Below are 27047 nucleotides of genomic sequence, written 5' to 3'. Positions count from 1 at the left end.
ACCTACCTTTCTTTTTCATGGAGGAATATTATTTATGATAATAAAGATAATCTTATTGTGTAAATAACTTGTTTCCTTCATATTCATCAGAATACAATGTTTTTCTTTACAACTATATCAGGGGAAATACCTCTTTAGGTGTTGAATATTCCAAGCGTGTGGCTCATGGTTCCCTTGCATATCTTCAATCCGGTATACTCCTGGCCGGACCACTTTTGTTACTTTGAACGGACCCTCCCAGGTCGGTGCTAGCTTACCAGCTGCCGCCCTTTTTCCTGTGGCTTCCAGGTTTCTTAAAGCCAGGTCTCCCACTTTAAAGCTTCTTTCTCTGACCTTTTGGTTGTAGTATCGTGCTGCCCGTTGTTGATAGGCGGCAGTTCGGATGTGAGCTTCTTCCCTGATTTCCTCAAGGGCATCCAGGTTGCTTCTTAGCTTGTCATCGTTAGTGCTCTCGCTAGCAAATTGGACTCGATGAGTAGGAATCTGCAATTCAACTGGGACTACGGCCTCTATACCATAGGCAAGTGCAAAGGGCGTTTCTTTAGTGGGTGCTCTAGGAGTGGTTCGGAGTGCCCACAGGATGCTGTTGAGTTCTTCTGCCCAATTTGTCTTTGCCCCATCTAGTCGCTTTTTTAATCCTTATAGGATGGCTCTGTTGGTGACCTCTGTTTGGCCGTTAGTTTGAGGATGAGCCACAGAGGAGAATTTATACCAGATACCCATGTTCGTTGTGAAAGCTCTGAAGGTGCTGCAATCAAACTGTCTGCCATTATCCGAAATGAGCACTCTGCTATGAAGTCAGCCAAAGCTTGAGATTTTATAGCTGTCCTGGGTCGATATTCTAGACAGTAAGGGCTGATCTCTACGGACCAAGCCAACATCCGACCTGAAGTTTCCGGCCTGCGTAGAATCTTCTTTAAGGGTTGGTCTGTCATCACAACTCCTTGGTGGCCTTCCAAGTAAACTTTGAATTTCCGGAATGCTAGCAATAGGGCGTAAGCCATTTTTTCGATGTTCGAATATCTGACCTCGGTATCTCTGAGTACCTTGCTGATGTAAAAAATGGGTTTCTGCTCCCCTTCTTCTACCTGTACTAACACTGCGCTGACTGCTTGTTCTGAGGCTGCTAAATATATCAGGAGTTCTTCCCCTTTCATGGGACTACTGAGCACGTGGGGCGAGCTGAGATATCCCTTAAGCTCTGCGAAGGCTTTTTGGCAGTCTTCTGTCCATTCAAAGTTTGGCACCTTCCTCAATTTTTTGAAAAATGGTAAGCATTTTTCTGCTGACCTTGACATGAATCGGTTAAGTGCTACTACTCTTCCGGTTAGTCTTTCGACGTCCCTTACACAGGTATGCTCTGGCATTTTCAATATGGCTTCTACCTTCTCCGGGTTAGGCTCGATGCCTTTTCCGCTCACCATGAATCCCAAGAATTTTCCTCCTCTAATAAAGAAAGCACATTTTGCTGGGTTCAACTTCATTCTGTACTAGTTTAATACCCCGAATACCTCCCTCAAGTCTGCTATGTGCTGCTGGAAATTTGGGCTTTTAACCACCATATCATCTACATAAACTTCTACATTCCTGCCAAACTGATTTTTGAAGATTTTATTCATCAACCTTTGGTACGTTGCCCCGGCATTCCTCAATCCGAATGGCATAGCTCTGTAGCAATAAGTCCCATCTTCAGTTATAAACGAGGTCTTTTCCTCATCCGACCTTTCCATTGGGATTTGATGATAACCAGACATAGCATCCAAAGAAGACATATAATCGAAACCGGCCGTAGAGTCGACCATTTTATTAATATCAGGAAGTGGATAACAATCTTTAGGGCAGGCCTTATTTAGGTCAGTAAAATCTATGCACATCCTATATTTGCCATTGGCTTTTTTGACTAATACAGGATTTGCTAACCACTGTGGGTACATAACTTCCCTAATAAAGCCTGCCTCCTCGAGTTTCTGCACCTCTTCCCTGGTGGCCTGCTGCTTCTCTCTTCCCACTACTCTCTTCTTCTGTTTTACTGGCTTGGCTTCGGGGAGTACATTCAGTTTGTGGGTCATGACCTTAGGGTCAATTCCAGGCATGTCGGAGGGCTTCCATGCGAAACTAGATGCATGACCTCGGATCAGGGCCATGACTTCAGCTTTTTGTTCTTCAGTGAGGCCAGCGTTGAGACTGAAAACTTTTTTTGCCTCTGCTTCTGATAAAGGGAAGATCTCCAGCTCCCCCACCGGTTCTGTCCTGGCTTCTGTTTTCTCATCCCGAACCTCTAGAACTTTCGAGTCAAGAGTTTTTCCAGTGGAGCTCGGTTCTGCTACTGTGGCTAAGTATACTGCTCTTGCCTCTTCCTGGCTGCCCCGGACTATTCCCACCCCTTCTTCCGTTGGAAATTTAAGCGCCAAATACCTGATACTGGTGACAGCTTCGAAGTTGAACAGCGCAGGCCTCCCCAGGATCACATTATAGCTCAACGGAAGTTTGACCACTAAGAATACCTCGTGGTGAGTGCGAGTCCTGGGTGCTTCACCTAAGGTGAGAGCCAGCTTCACCTTCCCTTCTACGAGCACTGGTACTCCTCCGATTCCCTTGATTGGTGCCTGGTCTCGGACCAACTGTTCTTCCGGAATTCCCATCTGCTGAAAAACCCGGTATGGCAGCAAGTTGACTTTACTCCCGTCATCCACTAAGATCTTCTTTACCCGATAATTATGAATGACGGCTTCAATGACAAGCGCGTCATCATAGGGCATCTGAATACCCTGAGCATCTTCTGAAGAGAAGGTGATGGTCATGGGAGAGTGGTCAACGATTTGCATGACCTCAGTACTGCTGCTCTCTCCCTCCCGATTTCTCTTCTTCCCCCGGCGGCCCATCCGACCTCCCGTTCCTCCAACAATCATGTTGATGGTCCCACTGGATCCATCGTTCACTGGTCCAGTTCCTGTTCTCCTCGGCATCTGAACCGCAGGACTGGATTGAGGCCTTTGTCCCTCTGATTTCTTCACAAAGTTCTTTAGGTGCCCCCTCTTTATCAACCTCTCGATCTCTGCTATCAACTGGAAGCAGTTGTTGGTATCGTGGCCATGCGTCTGATGATATTGACAATACTTGTCAGGATTCCGTTGGTCTGCTTCCGACTTCATAGGTTTGGGCCACTGGAGAAACTCCTTATCCTGGACAGCCATGAGCACCTCGGCTCTGGACGCATTTAGTGGAGTCGGCTTCTCAGGGACCCAAGGGGGAGGCAATCTTGGCTCAAGGACCCGTGGAGGGGGAGGCCTTTGATCCCTTCGCTCCCAGGCCTGCTTGTACGGCTCGGGCCTCTTGCCGTGTTTCTTTTCATGTTTCTCCGGCCTCCTTTCTTCTGAGGCTTTTTCTTTTCCTGTCATCCTTTTGGCAAATCGGCTTGTTACTAAGGCGTCATCCTGCCTTATATACTTCTCCGCTCTCTGCATCAGCTCGGCCAGGGAGGTCGGAGGCTTCCTGCTTAAGGAACCGAAGAACTCGGCAGAGGTCGTTCCCTTTTACATTGCCTCTACCGCCCTTCCTTCATCGAGATCGGGAATCTGCAGGGCCTCCGTATTGAAACGAGCGACATACTCTCTGAGCGATTCACCCTCTCTCTGTCTTACTGTTTCCAAATAGCTCGTCTTCCTCTCTGCTGGCACCCCGGCTATGAATCGACTGATGAAGCGAATGGCTAGGTCTCCGAAACTTCTGATACTTCCGGTCTCAAGGCTGTTGAACCACGCCCGCGCTGGTCCCGAGAGCGTCGTTGGAAATACTTTACACATTAATGCATCTGACAGAGTTTGCAACTCCATGAAGGTCTTATAGTTCATGACGTGCTCCCTCGGGTTACCAGTCCCATCATAAGCCGCCATTGATGGCATCATAAACTTCTTAGGGACAGTCTCTTGCTGCACCCACTTTGAGAAAGGGGAAGAAGTAGGCAAAGAGGTTTGGCTTTGATCTTTCTTACCTAGCTCGGCTAGGAGCTATTCTCTCAATTTCCTCAACTTTTGGTCCACCTTCTCGTCTTCTGGGTTGGGTTTTTTCTCCAGGTGGTATTCCTCCTCCTCTGCTTCAGTTCCCGTCCACCCGGTTATTTCGGCGGAATAGTTATCCACCTCCTCATTTTCTATCATCTCTCTCACCCTCCTCGCATGGATTCGGGCCTCCAGTCCTTCCTCTTCGCCGGCTTTTCTTCCTCTTTCTTCAGTATCGCGGCTGCTGGCTTGAAGACGGTCAGGTGCAGGTCGGGGGTCATTGGTCTGAGGTTCCTCTACAACCGGAAGTGTATTTACTGGGGTGTTGAGGCCTCTCTGTTGCATTATCTGCCCCAACCAGTGGGCGGTATTCTGTAACTAGAAAGCCATGTTTTGAAGATCTTGGTTAGACAAGGTAACAGCGGGAGTATTCCCTGCCAAACTTGGCGAGGGATTAAGAGGAATAGGTGTTTGGTTGTTTAATGTCGTAGGACTAGAAAATGAGAATTGTTGCCCCTCTTAGGCAGAGCTTAAATCATTTGGGACGTTAAGGTTACTTTCTTGGTGATTAGCCATTGTGGATCTCAGTGGGTTTTGTTAAGAGTGAAAACTCCGGTGATGAAAAGATCTCCGTTGTTTCCCACAGACGGCGCCAATTGATGATCTGAGATCCAATAGGGTTTTACAAGGGTTTTGGTATTAAAGAATAAAGCTTGGTCTATCTCTCTAGAGGGGTATCCCTTTTATCCTTTCTTTCTGCTTGCTGGTGACGTACAATGGCTCTCCTCTGATTGGGCCACGCGTCTCTGCCATACAGATATGGGCGTACGAGGATATCAGGCGCCTGCTCCATGCGTAACTGCCTCTGATTCTCCCCCGTGCGTACGCTCGAGCGGATCTGCCAGGCTGTATGACGAGTCTCGTTCTGGATTCTGGGTTGGGCCGAGAGCTGGGCTGGACGCTGAACCCAGGAGGAGAAGGAATCCGCGAGGAGGTTATACGGGCTGGGCCGATCTCGATTAGGAAGAATCTGGTGGAGTCCGGCCTCAGGGGTCTGATGATCCGGACCTGTTTTATTTGAGAGAGCATGCGGGCCTTCCAATCATGGGCCATGGCCGTAATCTGGGCCCAGGATTGGGGGTAGGGAAATCCAGCGGTCATCAATTATTATTATTATTATTATTATTATTATTTTATGAGAAATTTATTATTTAGTCACTGAATATTATCATTATTAACAAGTCAGTCTTTCAGTTCTGTGAAATTTATTAAAAAATTATTTTTTTCTCTATCAATAAAATAGTCATTTTGTTTATTTATATCATTAAAAATATAATAAAAAATCAAATATAGCAATTGATTTATTAATAATAGTAATACTCATGATTAAATAGTAAATCTCTCTTTTTTATATATATGAACTAATGACGAAATAAATAAAAAAAACAATATTTACATTATATTGTATTTTAATTTAAATATTTAAATTTTAGATTAATTGATGCAATATTTATATTTAGATATAATTTTAATTAATTTTTAAAAATAAAAATATAATAGTTCAGATAAAAATGTCAAATTATTAAATATAATATTTTATTATTTTTTAAATATAAATTAATTTTATATATAAAAATAATATTAACTCATATTTAACTATTTAATTTTAAAAATAATAATAATTTAACCGTTAAATACATATCGCAAATTACTCTTTATTTTGTATCAATAATTATAAAAATTTTACAATAAATACATTATTTTTAATTATTTTATATATATTATCAATTTTTATTAAATAATATATCTATTATAAAATATTTATAATTATTACTATAAAATAAAATTTATTACTATAAAACCGTGAACAACTTATTTCACGATTAGATATTTATTTTCAATTTTAATTTTAAAAATTAACTAAAAATTATCTAAATATAAACGTTCAATTTGATATAAACATTAAATTTTTTCAATTAATTTAAAATAATAATAACAATACCCGTAGTATGTAAGTTAAATTATTAAATTATTATATAAATTATCATTATTTAAAAATTTATTAAAATTATACTAAAATTCAGCTAAACTATTAAATTACAACATAAATTATTAAATTTAAAAATTTACTAAAATTGCATCAAAATATAAAGATTGAGTCAATTAAATTAAAATTAAAAAAATAAAATAAAATAAAAATAAAAATAAAAATAAAGACAAAATGTGAGATTTTTTAAGTTAATTAGCTTTTTTTCAATTATATTTATAATACATTATGCCATTACTAGATATAATAGATATATTTTTAAACGAATATATATTTGATAAAATAATGGTTTTTATTTCTTAATTTAAATATTTTAAAAACAATAAATAACTTATTAATATAAACAATAGTCTAATAACTATAATAATGTAGACCTCATTTATTATTTTTTTTAAAGAAAAACTAATGGAATGACTATTAACCTACTATTTATTTTACTAATTAATTTAAAAAATAGCATCATACTATCATAATCTATCAAAATCAAGAATACCATTAAATAAATAGAAAAAATGTGTTAATCTATCAGAAGAGGAAGAGAAGAGAAGACCATAAACCAGAATGAAAACCATACTCTACCTGTAATTGAAAATTTAATCAGAACTAAAATTATAAATACTTATTAATTTAAATTCTATCTAATTTATTACAAATCTCTCTCCAAAGTTTCATCAAAACCAAAAATCCCCAATACACACACTTCCCCTAATCTACTCCCAATTCTCACTCATCGCTACCAACTCTCTCTCTCTCTGTGAACCATAGTGCACTTGAACATTTCCAGGGAAAATGCAGAATAATCCATCAGAATCCGATTCTGGGTTGTCCATTTCTTGCCCAATTTCTTGAGGTTTCATCAAAATTTCTTGGTTTTGCAGGTTGTAGCCATGAAAGCTTGACAACCCAAATTGTATTTGCAGGTTGTAGCCACGAGGCCTGCCTCGCCTACTAAGCTTTGGACACCTATGGCTTCGTCTCCATCACGAGGGATTTCTAGTCCTTCAAGGGTGAGACCCATGAGTAGTTATCCTGGTAGTACACCTTCAATTCTTAGTTTCTCAGTTGATTTAAGGAGAGGGAAGATGGGGGAGGATCGAATTGTTGATGCACATATGTTGAGGCTTCTGTACAACCGTTACTTGCAATGGCGGTTTGTAAATGCAAGGGCAGATGCTTCCTTCATGTTGCATAGACTAAATGCAGAGGTATGGTATACACACTTTTCACTGTTTTCAGTCCATTGATTTTGGGTTCTCATCTAGAGTAACTATATCCATAGCATTCCGGCTCAAACTTAACCGAATAACTTTTGAACATATTTTTCTCTTATTTAGTAATTTTTGCTAGCTATTTATAAACCCATCAATCTTCCTCCAAACAATCTATTCTAGACACTACAATGTCAATAGTAACATCCTTGGCATAATGTAAATTTCTTGGGACTTGTAGCTTCTAATATCAGTTTCTGGAAATGACAAACAAAGAACTGCATTTAACTGGAGCAACATCAATGCTATAATTTTAGGAAAGATTTTACACAGTTTCTATGATTTTTTTTTTTTGGATGGTAAAGATTTCTAAGGCTCAAGATTTAACTATACTGCCTAAGAATAGAGTTTAAGCTCTAGATATAGTCAAAAGTGAAATATATACTCAAGGCAATGTGTCTTCCCATCACCTAAAATGGAAAGAAAACAAACCGAACCTTAAAAGTAAGCTTGAGTTTGCATCATTAATCTCAGTGAACAGTTATGAACATAGTTACCTAGACCATGGTACTCTTGAGTCCTGGTACAGGTACATGGTATGCTAATTAATGAAATATAGGATAAGTAGGGGGAAAACTTGATTGGTACTAGTGGTATGTTTAGTTAGTATGCCAATTTAATTTGGTAATGTAAATTATATTTACTCAATATAATATAATGTTTAAATAATTAAATATATGATTAATAGTTGATAATATTTATATTTTCTAAAAAAATTTAAATTTTAACTAATAAAATAGCCAATTACACTCCCACGTCAACCTATTCCACTAACATGTAAATCTACTATCTTGCTTAAAATGTTTCAAAATGTATTCTCTTCTGTTTATTATTCTTTTGCTATAGCCTTTTTCCTCTCCTCCTCTTCTTCTTCTTGTGCCTGCATGCTGCTATTGCACACTTTAATATTTATTGATCTTTCTTCTTCCTTCCTTCCATATTTTCATTTCTTGTGGAACTTATAATTTTGGCAAACTGGATGGTGTCCCTAGCAATTTGGGACAGAAGAGTATTGCGTTTCAAGATGCAGTATGTGGGTCACGGTTTCCAGGGGGTGAGAGAATCTAGTAATTATGGGTATGAACAAGCTTAATGAAGCGAAGCTCTACCTCGAAAATGACAAATGGCTTAGTTCATTTGCAGCAGGCCTACTAAGAGTCACTTGGTTATGTCTGTACTAGGCACATTTGGCTTTTTCATTTGTTATTCCCTTAGAAATTCAAATGAAAGAGTTAATAATTTTTTGTAGGGTGATCTAAGGTTAGTGAGCATAATTTAAACAATAAAGTGCTGCATTTATTTTAGTCGGGTCAAATTAAAGGCCATGTAAAACTAAGGTAGATCAATATGACAAACGATAGTTACTTTAGCTTGTTTGAGGTTCAACAAAATGAAATCTACACGCTTAGTGCATGTTCAGACTTGTTTTTAAAAGTTGGTTTGGTTTTGAAGAAAATAATACTTTGCAGTGGATAACTTTTTCTCATAGTTGTTTCTCAGAACAAGTCCCTACGTTTACTTGTATATATTCCATTATTTAGACATGAAATGTTATTTTCAGTATTTCGAAAAGTTATTCCTGGAAGAGCACATGGAGAAAAATGAACTTTTATCCAAATAAGAAAGTTTCTTCTGTAAAATTTGCTCATTTGAGTTTATGCATGCATACATATATACATATACACATACATACTTGTATATATATATATATATATATATATATATATATATGTTCCAAGCAAGCTTTTAAGCATTCAGAGTAGGTGAGGTCATGTGCACCTGATTGATTTTCAACAGCAATTCTCTCTTTTGTCTAAATACTCATCTTTTGGTTTTGTGATCCGTTTCTTGTTCTTGCTTGTGTTTATTATATGAAGACATAGTTTTTAATTTGATATATTATTTGTACTGGTTTCTGCACCTGCAGTACTGTATGACTTTTGTTTGTTGGCAAACTGTAGAGAATAAATATGATGGACACAATTGAGTATTCTTACAGTTTTGGTATTGTTCTTTATTCCAGAAAATTTTGTGGAATGTATGGGTGACCATCTCAGAACTACAGCACTCTGTCATTCTTAAAAGGATCAAGTTACTGTTGCTGAGACAAAAGTTAAAGCTAACTTCTATCCTCAAGGGACAAGTAAGATTTACAAACTCACTTTACTTTAATTGACTTATAAATCCATTTAGAGCTTCTAGTAAATTGTCTCTGCTTAAAATTCAACTATCTATTAGCTTTTCTATTTCTATTGTAGGGTTAAATCTTCATGTCATGTGATGATGGATAGAAAACATGTTTACCTGTTGAAAATAGTTGAAAAACATGACTTTTGTTATAAAGGAAAATAGTAGAAAACAATCTAAAGTTATTCGTCAAATCCTAGCTAAAATTTTGGAAAATGGGCACATTTATAAGCAAAATCTTGTTTTCTAGTTATTTTAAATAACTTTTTCAGCCAGTTTACTTTGAGAGAACACAGCCTTGTTGCACGTAAAATTGAGAATTAAGCATGTATTTTGCATCACATTTGAAGTATGAATAAATGTTTGAAAAGAGATATCCATCAAGGTGAAGGCTTCAAAATTCATATATAGAGAGGCCTGTGCAGCAGGGATTATAGATCCTCAATAGTGTGGCAAATTTGAAAGATCCCTTTGACTTCTACCAGTCTTTTTGTTATAACTGGTTCTTTTATATATTTTTCAACTGTTTTTTGGAATTAGGAGGTTCAGTCTCTTCATATAATGATTGACGGAGATGGTTGTCATGTGGGTTTAAAAAGTAAGACTGAGGGAGGGAAGTAGAATAGGGGCAGGGGAGATGATTTACTCAACTGAGCCTCTAGTCCTTAGAGAGAAGGACAATAAGTAAACAAAATCTTAGAGGAGAATTTCTTTAATTAGAGAGAATTTCTTGTATATTTTATAAAATATATTTTTTTTAATTTTTATGTTAAAAAATTTATTAGTTATCTTATAAGAGAATTTCTTTAATTTGAGAGATTTTGTAGTGTCTGGTCTGTCTTCTTTTTTGAGAGTCTAGATATAGCATGCTGGCTATTTTATGCTTTGTCGTTGTTGTCAACATTGCTAGTTGTTGTCAACATTGCTAGTTGTTGTCAACATTGCTAGTTGTTGTCAACATTGCTAGTTGTTGTCAACATTGCTAGTTTTTTGCTCACCTTTCAGACTATTGTTATTCGGTATTGATCAGCTATAATTTGGTGAGAGTTGCGTTTGATTGGTGATAGTAACGTTGGCGTCTCACGGTGCTTATTTTTTGTGATAGTTCCAATCGATCCACCATAGATGTAGTTATAGATCAGAATCGGTGATTCGATTCATTGTTCAAATCAAATCAAAATAGATCCGATTTAAAACGGTTCAAAATGGTTTAAGTTTTTTAATAGTTTCAATCCAGTTTTAAAGCGTTTACAATTTTGATTTTTCAGAATTATAATTTTTCATGATTCCGGTTTTTCACAATTTCGATTCCAATTATAAACGATTAATCTAATTTCAATTTAGAATAAAAATTTAAATAAAAACTTAAATAAAATAAATATAAATCTTAAGTATTATTGAATATATATATTTTATCAAATAAGAAAATTGTCAAATGGAATCAATTTTAGTTATGAGTTTGATTCACGGTCCAAACTATCATAGCTATGTCTAGTCTATTTTATTTTATAGATGAATTGAGTTGAACTGAATGATTTGAATTGGGTTGAATTATAAATTTTGGATTGATACGTGGTTCACTTGATTTGTTTATTGTAGTTTGAATTGCTTTTTTTAGTTTTCTTGAATGGTAGACTCATCTTTAATTTCTTATGTGCTTTCGCCTTTTATGGCATTAACAATGCAATATTATCTTTGCAATGATAAAGAAAATAGTATTTCTTGTTTATTTATACAATGATGACAAAGGGATACAAGTTATTTTTCGACAATAGTTTATTATTTTAACTTTCATTAATTTATTAGAAGTTAATTATTTTATAATTTATTAAAAAAACCACTCAAAACTATATATATATATATATTGAATTTTATTTATTAAATAATATAAACATAATTTTAAGATTAATGAGAATTTGCATAAGCGTAATAAATACATTTGAGTAAATATGAGAAAATATATTTGAGTAAATCTGGAACGTCTCAGATTTTACTCTATCAATCTCCAATTTTCAGTTAAAAAAAAGATTAATGAGGATTTTTATTAATAAATTAAATTAAATTTAAAAGTTAATAATAAATTATAATATAATTTTTAAATTTTTATTTAATTAATAAAATAATTCTTTTAAAAGAAGTATTTTTGTTTTAATTATGTTCTAAATAATTAAAAAATTGTAAATATTAATTTTAAATTGAATTTTCATTACCAAATACTGAAATACCAAAATATTACTTTTAATTTAATTTAAGCGGTATTTATTTTTTAAAGTTATGAATGATATCATCTATTAAAAGTTTAATTAAATATTTATACTTAATATTCTCTACTCTTATGTATATAAGTTTTAAAAACTGTTAAAATTAATTTAAACGTATTATTTCATTATTTTAATATGTATTAATAAAACATTAAGATATATTAGATTTAATTTCTACAATTATTTAATTATGGACAAGGGAAACTAAAATAATTGAAAAAAATATGATGTTATTAAATTTTAAATATTACTAAAATAAAAAAAAATTAATTTTAAAATACTATTTTATAAATTTAGTATTTTATGGTGAACTTTTATATTTAATTTAATTCATCTTAAAATTTATTATTGATCTTGAAATTTTTCATTTTATTTATCTAAAAGTAAATTTATCTATTATTTTACAATTCAAAATATTTACTTTTCATCTTCAAAATTTTAATACTCCGAATAGTAATTATTTTTTTAAAAATTATTTACTCATTATCTAATTTAATCTTATACATTAATTTTATTATTATAAGTATATTTAGTATGAGATTAAATGAGATTTATACAGTGTGAAATAATACTTAATTTCATTTAGTTATAATTGGGTTTAAATTAAAATTTATACTATGCTAATATATCTTCATGCAATATCCGACGTGAATTATATCAAACATAAAAAAAGTTAATAGGATAATAGTTAACCTCAATCTAATATTGAATCAAATATTGAAATTTATTTTTCAGGAAGTTAATTATTATTCCAAATTAAACTATTTAAATTTAGAGATAGTAAATTTTTCTTTTTCATAATAAAAGTGTTTTATGAGTAATAGTAGATTATTTAATAGATTTCATGAACTATTTAAATTTAAAAAATATAAATTTTAATTAATAAACAATAGATAAGAATTATTATAATTTTATTATATTATTATTAACTTTTATAAAAAATATTCTCTTTATGTATTTTATTTTTTTTGATCACTTATTTAAATCGAATTCAGACTCTTGACTTAAATTTATATATCTACCACTCTTTAAATTTTTTTATATTCAATTCGTCCAAAATTATAATTATTCTATATATTATAGACATAAGTTAAAAGCTGTTGGATGAACTTATAAAAACATAATTTTTCTTTAAAAATACTACGTGTAGAGTCTATAATCTATAAATATTTTGTATTGGTAGTTAAATTTATAATTTTTTTTTAAAAGTTTTGAAATTATCTAGTAATAAAATATTTTAATAAATAGAAATTAAATAGTAAAATTATTAAAACAAAATATCATAGGTAAAATTATTCATTTAATTTTTATAATATAAAAAATTTATTAATTAATTTATTTAATTTAAAAAAATTGCTAATTAATTATTGTATTAATTTTAATCTTTTAAATATTTTATTATTTAATTTTTATAATTTTTAAAAATTTATTAATTAATATATTTGTATCAAAAGTATTTTAAAATTTTTTATTATATTTAATAAAAAAATTAACTAATAAATTTTTTAAAATATTAATATATTTTTAAATTAAAAAAAATTATAAATATTTTTATATTATAAAATTAGATAATAATTTTTTTAATATCATATAAAAGGAACGATAAACGAGAAACAAAAATAAAAAGTAAAAGACTCGTGGATCAAGTAAACATAATAATCTTTAAAAAAATATAAATAAATTTATTTGGTTTGAAATTTAAAATTTAATATTTTGTTGATTTAAAAATTATTATTTTTAAAAATTAAAAAATTAATTAAAATTTTTTTTGTGATATAGAAATTAAGTAATAATTTTTCAATATCATATAAATGAAAAATTAAAACGAAGGTAAAAAAAAAAAACTCAAGAATAGATCAAGTGAAAAAAATATTTTTTTAAAAAATATAAATAAATTTATTTAGTTTAAAATTCAAAATTTGGTATCTTGTTGATTTAAATTGTTAATTTATTATGTATTAACAATTTAACTTCACATTATTTATTTTAACATATTAATATGATTAATTTAATTATAAAACTAAAGCAATAATTAAGTCATCGCTGGTCAACTCCTGCATTGCCTCCCTTGGATTCTGTATTCACCAACCTTTACTCATCCATAACCATCGCTCCTCCATCTCTCTGTTAGTTCTCTGCTTCCTCTCTTCATTTGGCTCTAATTCTTTAGCGACTGTATTGCTTTTCTGTTGATTTCAGCAGTCCTTTTGATTTCTTGATCTATTTTGTTTTTGCTCTGAGATTTCAAAAAAAAAAAAAAATCAAAAAAATCAAAATGGTGCTCGGTATCTTTATCTCCATCTTCACTGAGGTCATTAAAGAACCCATCATGGAATTTGTTGTTGTCCCAATCAAACGACATACCAGCTACCCTTTCACCTACAAGAGCAAGGTTGAGAAACTCCATCATGAGGCTGGAAAATTGAAGAACAGAACAGTCAAGTTGCAGCAAGCTGTTGAGGAGGCTACAAGGAAAGGGGAAGAGATCTATGAACGTGTTAACAAGTGGCTGATCGATGCAGGCAAAGCTATTGAAGAAGCTGAAGAATGTATCCAAGGCGAAGAACAAGCGAAAAAAAGGTGTTTCGTTGGACTATGTCCTGATTTGAAGACACGCTACCAGCTTAGCAAGAAAGCAGAGAAGAAAGCTCTGGCAATTCATGAGCTGGCGAGTGAAGGCGACCTTGATTCAATTTCCTTCCGTCCCCCTCTACAGCAGATAGTTGCCCCGTCAGTATATGCTCGTGAGGGCTTGAATTCAAGAGAGTTGTTCTTGGAGAAAGTTATGGATGCACTATTAGATCCAGATCTTAATATGATCGGGGTGTATGGACTTGGAGGTGTGGGTAAGACCACCCTAGCAAAACAGGTCCATAGAAAAGCTGTAGAAGAGAACCTGTTCGACGTGGTGGCTATGGTTGCTGTAAATCAAACACCAGAACTCCGAAGAATTCAATCGGAGATCGCTGATATCCTGGGCTTGAAATTTGATGTGGAGGAAATACCTGGAAGAGCTAATCGGCTATATGAGAGGTTGAAGAAAGAGTTGGAGAAAGAGAAGAAAGAGAAGAAAGAGTTGGAGAAAGAGAATAAGGTACTTATAATTCTTGATGATATTTGGAGAAAACTTGATTTAAATGCAGTAGGAATTCCCTTTGGAGATGGTTTCAAAGGATGCAAAATACTTCTCACCTCAAGGAGACAAGATGTGTTATCTCGCGAGATGGGCACACAGCAGGAATTCAAGCTCGATGTTCTACAGGACGAAGAGGCCCGGAGTTTTTTTGAAATAACTGTAGCAGGTGCTAAAGATTCAGAATTGCCCCCTATTGCCGCAGAAATTGCTAAAAAATGTGCAGGATTGCCTCTTCTACTGCTCACAGTGGCGACAGACTTGAGAAATAGAGAGTTATACGCGTGGAATGATAAGCTGAAACAGCTATCTGAGTTTGACAATGAAGAAATATATTCGAAAGTGCACGCTGTTCTGGAGTCAAGCTACAATAATTTGGGTAGCAATGAAGTCAAGTCGTTTTTCTTACTCTGTGGTCTGATAAGACAATCTAATATTGAAATCCAGTCCTTGCTGAAATACATTATGGGTCTTAGTTTATTCAAGAACATTTCTACTGTCCAGGAAGCAAGAAACAAAGTATATAGTTTGATTGATAGCCTCAAAATGCAGAGCTTATTGCTAGATGGCGACATGTACGGATTCATTAAAATCCATGATGTTGTTCGAGATACTGCTCTCTCGATTGCATCTAGAGAGCAACATGCGTTTATAGATACAAGTGGCAAGGAGCTGATGAAATTCCCAAATAAGGATTGTACCAGAATTTCTATATCTTATTGTGATACTGAAAATCTCCCCGAAGGATGGGAGTGCCCAAAAGCAGAGGCACTACTCCTTTTTACAGAAATTTTTTCTTTGGGAATCCCACATCAGTTTTTCAAGGGCATTAGAAACCTGGAAGTAGTGGATTTTACTGGGATCCATTTTTTGTCCCTCCCTTCATCGCTCGCTTTCCTGTCCAACCTTCATACCCTTTGCTTGCATCAATGCCAACTGGACGACTTAGCTATCATTGGAGACTTAAAGCAACTACGAGTTCTTAGTTTTGCAAACTCCTACGTTGTTGAGTTGCCCAGACAAATAGAGCAACTGGCTCGACTAAAAGTCTTAGACGTGAGCAATTGTTTTAAACTCAAAATGATTCCAGCAAATGCCTTATCAAAGCTGTCGGAGCTTGAAGAACTGTACATGAGTAACAGCTTTGTTGAGTGGGAGGCCGATGGGAACAATGCAAGCCTTGCTGAGTTGGAAAAGTTGTCTCAGTTGACTACCTTGGAAATGCAAATACTGGATGACAAGATATTACCAAAACACTTGTTCTCCAATGGCCGCTTGCAGAGCTTCAGAATACTGATAGGGGATAACTGGGACTGGGATGACAACTATAAAACCTCCAGAATGCTGAAACTTAAGCTCAAGACAAGCATTCATTCAGGATACGGGATTAAAGTGCTATTGAGGGATACTGAAGATTTATGCTTAGATAAAGTGAGGGAGGCTGAGAACTTGTTGTATGATATTGACGGGGACGGCTTTCCAAAATTGAAGCATCTCCGAGTCCAAAATAATCATGCCATTCAACATATCATCAATGGGACGAAGTGGGCTGTATGTGATGCCTTTCCAATTCTGGAGTCCTTGATTTTAGAAAATTTAATGAAGTTGGAGAAGATCTATCATGGTCGACTCACAGTAGGATCTTTTAATAAATTAAAAATTTTACAAGTGAGAAATTGTGGGAGATTAACGCATCTCTTTTCATTATCTACTGCCAAAAGTCTTTTGCAACTACAGAAAATGGAAGTGAGAGATTGTCCTAAGATGGAAACTATTGTTATTGATGAAAGTGAAAACAGTTATGAAGTGCTGAAGTTCAATTGCTTGAACTTCTTGAATCTAGAAAATCTTCCCAATCTTAGAAGTTTTCACACCAAAATAAAGGCGCTACCGAAAATTGAGGAATTTCTATCAGAACAGGAGAGTGATGCTCACTTATCACTTTTCAGCAGAATGGTATGTGTGCATTTTTTATTTATTGGATATATATTTAATATTTGAGATTAATCCTTAAATTTTTAAATATTTTAATCATTATTAATCATTATTAGTCATTCTCATTAATAATTTATAAAAAAATTATATAAATAATTATATTTTATTACTATCTACACTATATTTTATTGATTTAGATCTCTTTAAATTTCTTAAAACAAAAAAATTCTAATTTTTATTATTAAATACAATTTTATTGTTTATGAAAATTTAGAACATAATCAACAGAATATAACTTTTATAATTTTTTATTATTCATATTTAGTTTATTTTATGAGTATATTATATGAATAAGCTGATCAAATAATAATTATGAATTAATAGTGATAATTTCATATTTCATATCTAAAAATTATATCTTTACATTATTACTCCTTTTAACATGTTTTTTTAAAAAACAATTTGACCATTTTGAAATTTGAATCACACATTCTCTTTCATTAAAAACAATATACTCTTATTTGATATGCACTTCTTCTAAGAAAAAAAAAAATTCAGCAAATTGAATTTTTATATTATTAATTTTGTCAAATACAAAAATTTGAGAAAAAAAATTATTTTTTTTAAATTTGACATTCCAAAAAGTTTCAAAATAAAATTTCAATTTTCAACACAAATTACATAATTTTTATGTTCTCGTCATTAAATAATTTTTAAAATTCATTTTATTTTTTTATCTTTTTAATTTTATTAAAACAAAATTTAACATAAATGCTTGCGGTAGCCATGTTTTTAATGTAGAATTTTTTTTAGAAAAAGAAATTCTCATCAACTCTAGGTGATGGATAGATTTTTCAAAAATAATAATAAAAAAAAGCTGACAGAAGTAGGAGGGATCCTTATATTTTTTGATTGACCATTTAAAAAAAAAAAAGTAATTATAAAATGATTATAATAATATAATATAAATTTTTAAATGAGACATATATATAAAATGATTATAATTTTAAATGATTAAAATTAATAAATAGTAGGTCGGTTTTAACCCACAGATAAGTCGGCTCTAATTTAATTTAATGTATTTTTATATTTTATTTTTAAAGTTATCTCATATTTTTTTATGATAAAATTTAATGAATATTTTAAAATTATTGTAATTAGTGAGAACATATTAAAAATTACTTTATATTTTTAATTGTATTTTTTATGATTGGATTATAACAAATTAAGTTAAAAAATTTTCAAATTTGATACTTAAATATTTATTTTTTTAAAAAAATGTAAAGATTTATACATTTAATTTTAAATTGAAGTAATTATTTTTATTATTTTATTAAGTTATACAAGATTTACTTGTATAAGAGGTGTAAGTATATATAAAATTAACTAATTGTCTCCAAAACTAAGAAAGGATATTAAACACTTTTCACATTTTTTGGGAATTCATTGTTGATCCGTAAACCATTTCTATTTATTTCGATAGAAAAGTAGTGCTTCAAACAAAGGTGTTATCTGCTGCAGGTTTCTTTCCCCAACTTGGAGCATCTTGGATTATATTCAGTTGGTTGTGAAAAGATATGGCACGACCAACTTTCTGCAACTTCTTCAAAATTAGAGAGATTGTTTGTGCATGGTTGCCACGAGTTGAAGCATTTATTTACAACTTCAATTGTTAAAAGACTCTTGCAGCTCAAAACACTTTATATTTCCTTTTGTAGTTCTATGGAAGAGATAATACTAACAGAGGAATTTATAGAAGAGGAAGATGAGAGGATGAATCAGATACTCTTCCCTAAATTGGATGAGCTGACACTTTGGAATCTTCCAAAGTTGATTAGATTCTGCACTGGATATCAAATTGAATTTCAATCTCTTAGAAACTTGGACATAGACAGTTGCGATGCATTGATGTGCTTGGTCCCCAGTGTCCCTCATACAGGCATGATGAAAAAACAAGATGACATAGAGATGAATCAGAATCAAAGTGAGAAAGCTGAAATTCAATCTCTCTTCAATGGAATGGTGAGTAATTTTACCCTTCTCCCTTTATGCATGCATAAATGCATACATATTTAGACATTTTATAGTCAAATGGCATTCATTAATAGGTAGGCCTAATCCATCTGTTGACTAAAAGACCTTAATTCGATAAACATCCACTTCACATCACCTCCAATGATTACATTTTTGTTTCATATTTATTTAACTTATACTTATGTTGAAGTTCTAGCATTTACTAAATCAGTGTGTTTGGCATTGCAGGTTGGTTTTCCTAATTTGGAGAGATTGAGTCTCTTCGAAATAAATGAGTTGAAAAGAATATGGCACAGCCCACTTGCAGCAAATTCCTTCTTTAAATTGAAATCATTGGATGTTTCTAATTGCCAGAAATTGACGGCTGTTTTTCCATCAAATGTCTTAGAAAGATTCCGAAAAATGGAGGAGTTGCATGTGAGCAATTGTGCTTCGTTGCAAGAGATATATCAACTTGAAGGGTTCAATGTTGATGAAGCATTTGAGTTGAGAAGTTTAAATATACATGAATTGAGGTCGTTGAAGCATGTATGGAAGAAGGATCCGCAAGGAGTTTTCAGTTTTCAAAATTTGAAATCAGTTAAAGTTTCAGGTTGCGATGTTCTAAACTATCTGTTTCTAGGGACACACATTTTTGAGTGTCAGAAATTGACAAGTTTGGATATTCGCGATTGTCACAAAATAATAAAATTTAGTTACCAAGAAATCCAGGAAGAGGGTAGACAACCCTTACTTTTTTTGGAAAAGGTAAGATCCTTCCCTTTTTTTATTTCATAATATATTAGTTGAAAATTTTTTTTCTGAAATTTCCTTAAATATTTCAAATTAAAATTTTCTTTTTCAAAAAAACATAAAAAAAAATATAAATAATACAATATATTCAAACTGCCTATTTGGATATCAAAAGCTAAACTTTATGTTTAGTGATAATTATAACAAAATTTTAAATTTTAAATAACGGAAGCTAAAATTTTAGGTTTAATGAAATTATAGCTCAAACTTCTAATATTATATCTAAACTTTTTATTTTTTTTTATAATTATATCAAACTTTTAAAATAATTTTAATTAATTTTAAATTAGTGCACATGTCATGCGATATATATATATATATATATATATATATATATATATATTATTTATTTATATTTTTAAATATTTAATAACTAATTAACCATTATCTTACAGCATTATACTTGTTTAACATTATACTTGTAATTAGTTTAACATTATACTTGTTTGTTGTGCATAGATGAGTCCCAACTTGGAGGAATTGACTTTAGAGCACAAGGACTTGATTGCGATACAGCAAGAACAATTCTTTTCTAAACTCAAAATGCTTACTTTGACCAACTTACAGAACAAATCACGCCCTTTCATAATTGGTTTCCTTGAAAGATTATATTCTGTGGAAACAATTTTGGTACAAGGTCATAATACTTCAGAACAGTTGTTCTCATATGAAGGACTTGCCGGAGAAGAAGAAGAACATGCCAGGACACTTGCACGAGTGAAAAATTTGAAGCTAGAGAGCGTTGATAATTTAAAGCATATATGGGACCCAGACTCTGGACTGAAACCACTTCTTCATTATCTCGAGACTTTGAGTGTATTTAATTGTGGTAGTTTGATCAACGTAGCACCATCCTCATCATCTTTCCAAAATCTAGCAACTCTTGAAGTGAGTTACTGTGCAGGATTGGCAAACTTGATAACAGCGTCCACAGCCAAGTCCATGGTGCAACTCACCAAAATGACAGTACGAGATTGCGGTATGATGACAGAAATAGTGACCAGCGATGGAGATGATCATACAGAGGATGAGATTATTAATTTTGACAAACTGAAATTTTTGGAACTTGATGATCTGCCTCATCTCATCAGCTTTTGCTCAGGGAATAACGCTTTCAATTTTCCAGCTTTAGAAAATGTTACCGTCAAGGGATGCTCCCGGATGAAGATTTTCGCTTTCGGAGATCTAAATACACCAAAGCTACGAGGAATACTCCTGGGAGATCAACAGCGTTGGGAGGGAAACCTTAATGCAACACTAGCAGAAATGGTATTTGCGTATTTATTCTTATGCTTTCTTCTTAATTTTTATGATATCTGTTGCATGCATATATGTTATATGTTTATGATAAGTCAGTTCATTTGTTTTTCCCTTTGTCTTGTGGGATCAGACATTTTGCCAATATTTTAAAGCATCCGTATTTCCTGAGCTCTGGCATGATGGGATGCAAGGGAGACTCTTACGCAATGTAGAAAGGCTTGAGGTGGATAAATGTGCAATGTATAACAAAGCTATACCATCCAATGTACTGGTGTTTTTAAACAAGTTGGAAGAGCTTGAGGTGAAAGACTGTGATTCAGCAGAAATAGTATTTGATTTGGAAGGGGTATCAGCTGATGATGGGCTACTTCCACGACTAAAGAAATTGCAATTAACAAGTCTTCCAATGTTGAGACATTTATGTAACAAGGATCCCAGAGGAATTTTAGAATTGAAGAACCTAAAGTGGCTTCATGTTGGAAACTGTAGCAGCTTGAAGTATATTTTTACCTGGTCGATGGCATTGTGCCTCATGCAACTGGAAAAGATAGAGCTGAATAATTGTAAGATGATTGAAGGAATCATAGAAAAGGAGGAACCAGCTGATAAGATGATATTATTGCCTTCATTGAAATCTGTAGTCCTTAAATGTTTGCCTAGATTTTCCAGATTGTGTTCAGAATGGAGTAATGTGGAATGTCCATTGTTGGAGAAGATGAGCATACATGAATGCCCAAGCTTAAAGAATATCTTTGCCACACAGACACTGGTGAACACAATTGATGAGCTTCATACACCTTTTCTTCATAAGGTTAGTTTTCTATTTATTTTTTTCTCAAATATTGCATTTGAAAACTATAAAAATACTAATGTATACGTCAGCTTATTTTATTTTAAATAATTTTTACATTTAAAAAGTATTTATGATGTTAATTTTTCTTTCTATTTTTTTTAAAAAATAAATAAATATTTTTTCAAAAAAAAATCATACAAAACTCTTCATTAAAAAATATATAAAAAAAAATCATATGTTAAGAATTTAAAAAATACATTAATTTTATTTTAATTATTCGAATTCATTATACACATGAATTGGAATTGAATTATATGTTTTAACTTTTACTCAAATTTTTAATTTTTTTATTTGAGAAATTTTTCTAATTTTTCTAATTTACTCAAAACTAACTTTATATTAGAGAAATTTAAAAACTTAATATATTTTTCTATTCTCTTTAAAAATTCTTAATTAATTAGATTGTTAAAATAAAAGAAAAAAAAATCAATTTTCTATTTTTACTATTAAAATGTATAAGCAATTATTTATAATTGATTATCTATAACTTATAAAATCTAAAATTCAAATTCATTTGCATCTATATAAAAATTAATATTATGTAAATTTAAAATGTCGATTTCTTTTATTTTTTTCACTTCAAAATTTTAACTAATGAGATTATTATAATTTTATAATTAATAAAAAGATATAAATTTTATACGTCAAACCATGTTAATAAATAAATAATTGTAAAAAAAGTGCTGAAATTATTTAATGATAATATAAAATATTTATATTTTTCATTTGTTTCAATAAATTTTTAAATTTATACCCATTGGATAAGTTTATCGGTTAATAATCATTAAAATTTATGAACGTATAAGTTTATAAATACATTTCAAAAATTTTATACAAAAATAAGGTACCATTTATACTTATATAAAAATATTTGTATTAATAAAAATAATAAAATAAGAAAAAAATTAATATAAAACTTTAAATATATTTTTTTAAGCATTGAAAATAAAAGAAAAAAAAAATAGTGAGATATGTAATATATTTACTATATTTTTACTTTAATAAATATATTTATAGTTTTTATAACTAATTTTGCTCCACATTAAACTTTAATAATACTTGTCTATTATAACATAAAAATTGTTTTCTTATTAATATATTACTTAATTAAATATATTATGAATTTTTATAAGCATCTAGCGGATTTATCATTAACAATCTTTTACTAATTAGAAATTTTTTTATTTGCTGATGTGCAGATGTTTCCAAATTTGAAAAAGTTTTCGTTAGACAAGAAGTCTACCATAACCATACTTGGATTTCAATTTCCAACAGGCTTCTTTTCCAAAGTAAAAGTTCTTGAATTGAGTTTCTTTCTAAACAAATATCATGTTCCTCTGTTTAGTTTACTTCCAATATTCCCCAATCTCGAACGATTTGAAGTTCTTGATTCTTCTCACAACGAGCTACTTCCATTTGATAGTGATCAAGAAGATATCACCATAATCCCACAGATATGGAATCCAGATGGCCAACTGCATGACCCATTATTTCAGTCTTGTGCAGATTTGATTGTTTTGGCACCATCCTGTGTGCCTTTGGGAAATCTGAAAACTCTCAAAGTATATGGATGCAACACATTGGCAAATATTTTTACATCAGCCGCGGCAAAAAGTATGGTACAACTTGAGACATTGATTGTAAGATCTTGCAATATGTTGACCGAAATAATAGGAGGTGTTCAAGAGGATGGATCAACTGATGAGATTGTTTTCAGTAAAATGAAAACATTAAAACTTAAAGATTTACAGAACCTCACAGGCTTCAGCTTGGGCAGTTACACTTTCAAATTCCCATCTTTAGGACAAGTGACTGTCCTTAAATGTCCCAAGTTGAGGATTTTCACTGTCCGCAAGCTGAGCACACCAAAGATACATGGTGTATTCACAGGCTACAGTTTCAAAAGAACATTTCATTGGGAAGGCGATCTCAATGCGACCATTGAACAGATTTACATGAAATATGTACGTATTTACCAACTCTTGCTTCTCCCTTTATTAAACTCGGTCATGCTAATGTGTTTGGTTAAATGTATCGATGCTTGTTTATTGTTCTCCAATAATGAAATATTTTGGATTTGTAGGTTGGATTTAAGTACATAAATGATGTTCAACTCTCCAACTTTCCCATGCTGAAAGAAAAATGGCATAGCCAATTTCCATTCGAGAACTTGGAGTACTTGAGAAAATTGGTGGTGGACGAGTGTGCATTTTTCTCAAATGCCATATCATCAAATCTGCTAAAGCGCTTGTCCTGGTTAAATAAGCTGGCTGTAGAAAGATGTGACTCTGTAGAAGAGCTGTTTGAATTAGAAGGGCTAAATGCTGATGAATGTGATGTTGGGTTATTGGAGTCTCTAGAAGAATTGAGGTTAATTGATTTGCCTAGATTGGTGCATGTGTGGAACAAGGATCCTCCAGGAATTTTGAGCTTTAGAAGCCTAGCATTGTTGAAAGTTGAGAATTGTAGCAGCTTGACTAATATATTTACTCTGTCCATGGCTTCGGGTCTTGTAAAGCTCAAACGTTTAGAATTGAACGGATGTAATTTGGTGGAACATATCATCACAAAAGAAGCAGAAGAGGAAATAGCAAAGGATAATACCATATTTCCATCAATGGAGTCCATGAGTCTAGAGTGTTTGCCTAACTTGTCAAGTTTTTATTCTGCAAGCGATGTTCTGAAATGGCCATCCTTGAAAAGAATTGAGATGGTTGGCTGTCCAAACATGGAGCTATTAGCTTCTAAATTTTGCAAAGAACATGATCTAAGCATGATTGCTGAGGGAAATGGAGAAAGAATTGCAGCCTCTTCTGGCGGAAAGGTCAGTTTTCTGTATAATAAGGAGAATGCTTTCTTGTTCAATTTCATCACTGTACTTACTGGAGATTTTCAATTTAGTTGGTTTATCCAAATTAATTCAGAAGTTTGAACTTAAGCTCAATTTAAAAAGCTCAATTACTGGGATCTTTAAGATGTTTGTTTTCATTTACATTCCATTTCTAAGATGAACCATATGTTCTTAATGTTTTGATCTCATATATCCTTATTTATAATTACTGTTTATTTGGTTTATTAGGTTGTCATCCCAAGTTTAGAAGAATTAAGAGTGGAATGTAACACCATAAAGAATCTGTGTTCTCAAACATCTCAAGCTGATTTCTTGTGTGGACTGAAAGGCATTGAGTTGACATGTATTTCTAGTGACTCTACACTTTTGCCATCTCAGTTCTTTGAAAGTTTACCCATTCTGGAAAAACTTGTTCTGAGTGATGCTTTTTTCGAAGATATCATTTTCTGTGAAGAGATTATTGGCGAGGAAATACATCCTCAATCACTTGTGAAATTGAAAGAACTAAGTTTGTCTAAACTGCCAAGGCTCAAGCATCTCAGGGACGCCAAACTACTCTCAGTTTTCCAATCTCTGGAGACTTTAAATGTAATGAAATGTGGTAGATTGCAAGTGTTAGTGGCATCCTCTGTTTCTTTTCAAAATTTAACAGCGCTGCAGGTATCAAATTGCCAAAGTCTGGTAAATCTGTTGTCTTCTTCAACAGCGAGAAGTCTTGAACGACTTGAAAAAATGAAGATAGAGGAATGTGAACTGATACAAGAAGTTATAGTGGTTGAAGTAGATAAAGAAGAAGAAGAGAATGAGATTTGCTTCAGCCGATTAAAATGTTTGGAACTTCAACGTCTACCAAGCCTCTCTAGCTTCTGCTCTGGGAATTTGACCTTCAGTTTCCCATTTATGGAAGAAGTGATCATTGTAGAATGCCCTAATATGAAGATTTTTGCTCAAGAAGTAAGCACGCCGCAGCTGTGGAGAGTTCAAACAGGAGGACATAAATATGAATGGGAATGGGAAGGCAGCCTTAACAACACCATTCAAGCACTATTTAAGGAAAAGGTAAACATTTACTGAAAAAAAAAGTAATATATATTTTTTTAGTACGTAATAATCATAAGGTTTCTCATTCTTTCACTGTCAAATTGGTTTCCTAGAAAGCTGAAGAGATGGGGATAGGCCAGTGTTCATATGGGTGAGCTTGAATAAGGCCAATGTTCATATTCTATTTCACCAACTTGCTTGACTGCTATATTTCTTCTCATTCAAGGTAGTCCTTTTGTGATGCTTTCTCATTTTCCTTTTTCAATCACCAATCCATTATCCCTAAAAAGGATGCTAAGCATTTGTCAGAAAATAGAAATTATTATGTGATAGGTTTTGATTCCATGAGTGCAGTCCAATTAAAAATTGAGGAAAAGAAAAAGGATGCTAAGCATTTGTAGAAAATAGAAAAGAGAGCTAATGAGTTGTTAAAAAGGAGAGAGGGAGAAGAGAGAGAGAGATTTTTTCTAATATTTTATTTTAAGTTACTATTAAATCTTCAATCCTAAGAAAGGACCATTTGTTCAGCAGCCACCTTATTGTGTGAAAATATTCATTTTATTTATTTATTTATTTTTAATGAGAAATAGTCATATTTTTTATATGTGAGATTGAAGTGGGCAAAACTAAAAGTATGCCTTAAGTCACACGACTTCAATTATAATTTTGTCATCATTTAAATATACATTCCTATTTTTTTAAAAACATATTTATTTTATTTATTTTCTCTTTTAAAAATAAATTTTATCTTAATTATTATGTAAATAATATGAACTTTTTAGAGAATATATTTTTTCATTATATATTAATACATTTATATCATCAGCAGTCAATCAAAGAAAAGTTTTTAGAAATATATAATTTATTTTTTATTTAATTTAAATATATTATTGATGTTAAATTATATATTTTTTAACTAAATTTGTACTTTTAATTATATTTTGCAGAAAATGATGAAAATAAAAATTTTGGTGAAAAGTAGCCTAAAATGCATGAAAAGTTGATTTGGCCAAAGTAATTTAACCAAATCAACCTCAAAAAATGATCAAGGAAGCTATACAAATTGATGGAAGAAGAAGCCAAAATTCAAGTTTTGATATGCCAAAATCGATTTGTCCAAATCATTGGCCAAATTACCAAAAGGAGTTTCATCTTATAAAGGACTGATTTAGAATTTTTGCATCTATAAAAAAGCAGCAAACCAGCAGCAGCTAAATGTGTCCTTAATTTTTTTTTTTAATTTTCTTAAACTGTAATTAATTTATTTTTTTTCAAAATAATTGAAAATATGAAAATTCAAAATTGACTCTCCCATGAGACGAATGTGTATTTATTCATTGAACTAAATTAGGATAGCTAAATCGTATAAATTTTTTAAATAACAATT

At 32.1% G+C, this 27047-nt stretch overlaps 2 protein-coding genes across 5 annotated transcripts; both read left to right on the top strand.

Moving 5' to 3' along the window:
- The first annotated feature begins 6609 nt into the window (after positions 1–6609).
- LOC110607390 (QWRF motif-containing protein 2) lies at positions 6610–10820 on the top strand. Its single transcript, XM_043958560.1, has 4 exons — positions 6610–7250; positions 9337–9456; positions 10041–10402; positions 10479–10820. Exons 1-3 carry the CDS (start codon positions 7011–7013, stop codon positions 10119–10121), a joined length of 441 nt encoding a protein of 146 aa, XP_043814495.1. The 5' UTR covers positions 6610–7010; the 3' UTR covers positions 10122–10402; positions 10479–10820.
- Positions 10821–13705: 2885 nt separating this feature from the next.
- Positions 13706–26626, top strand: LOC110607389. Of its 4 annotated transcripts, none has more exons than XM_021746489.2 (10): positions 13706–16850; positions 18351–18851; positions 19092–19610; positions 20115–20924; positions 21046–21726; positions 22968–23732; positions 23852–23985; positions 24025–24592; positions 24848–25678; positions 25774–26262. In XM_021746489.2, exons 1-10 carry the CDS (start codon positions 14037–14039, stop codon positions 25813–25815), a joined length of 7665 nt encoding a protein of 2554 aa, XP_021602181.1. In that variant the 5' UTR covers positions 13706–14036; the 3' UTR covers positions 25816–26262. The 4 variants fall into 4 exon arrangements, 3 of the variants coding, with proteins under 3 accessions (XP_021602181.1, XP_043814494.1, XP_021602179.1); XR_006351296.1 differs by adding an exon at positions 26608–26626 and having other exon boundaries at positions 13707–16850; positions 23852–24592; positions 25774–25886; XM_043958559.1 differs by having other exon boundaries at positions 21085–21726; positions 23852–24592.
- Positions 26627–27047: the final 421 nt, after the last annotated feature.

The sequence above is a fragment of the Manihot esculenta genome, chromosome 7, assembly GCF_001659605.2.
Source record: "Manihot esculenta cultivar AM560-2 chromosome 7, M.esculenta_v8, whole genome shotgun sequence".
In the NCBI taxonomy this organism is placed as follows: domain Eukaryota; kingdom Viridiplantae; phylum Streptophyta; class Magnoliopsida; order Malpighiales; family Euphorbiaceae; genus Manihot; species Manihot esculenta.
This window is presented reverse-complemented; position numbering and strand designations above follow the sequence as displayed.

Bases quoted from the DNA above. Each gene is read 5' to 3' on its own strand.
- LOC110607389 (XM_021746487.2), top strand. From the start codon at position 14,037: ATGGTGCTCGGTATCTTTATCTCCATCTTCACTGAGGTCATTAAAGAA. The intron at 19,611-20,114 runs GTAAGATCCTTC...TGTTGTGCATAG, and splicing joins CCTTACTTTTTTTGGAAAAG to ATGAGTCCCAACTTGGAGGA. The intron at 20,925-21,045 runs GTATTTGCGTAT...TTGTGGGATCAG, and splicing joins ATGCAACACTAGCAGAAATG to ACATTTTGCCAATATTTTAA.
- LOC110607390 (XM_043958560.1), top strand. From the start codon at position 7,011: ATGGCTTCGTCTCCATCACGAGGGATTTCTAGTCCTTCAAGGGTGAGA. The intron at 7,251-9,336 runs GTATGGTATACA...TCTTTATTCCAG, and splicing joins TGCATAGACTAAATGCAGAG to AAAATTTTGTGGAATGTATG. The intron at 9,457-10,040 runs GTAAGATTTACA...TTTTGGAATTAG, and splicing joins CTTCTATCCTCAAGGGACAA to GAGGTTCAGTCTCTTCATAT.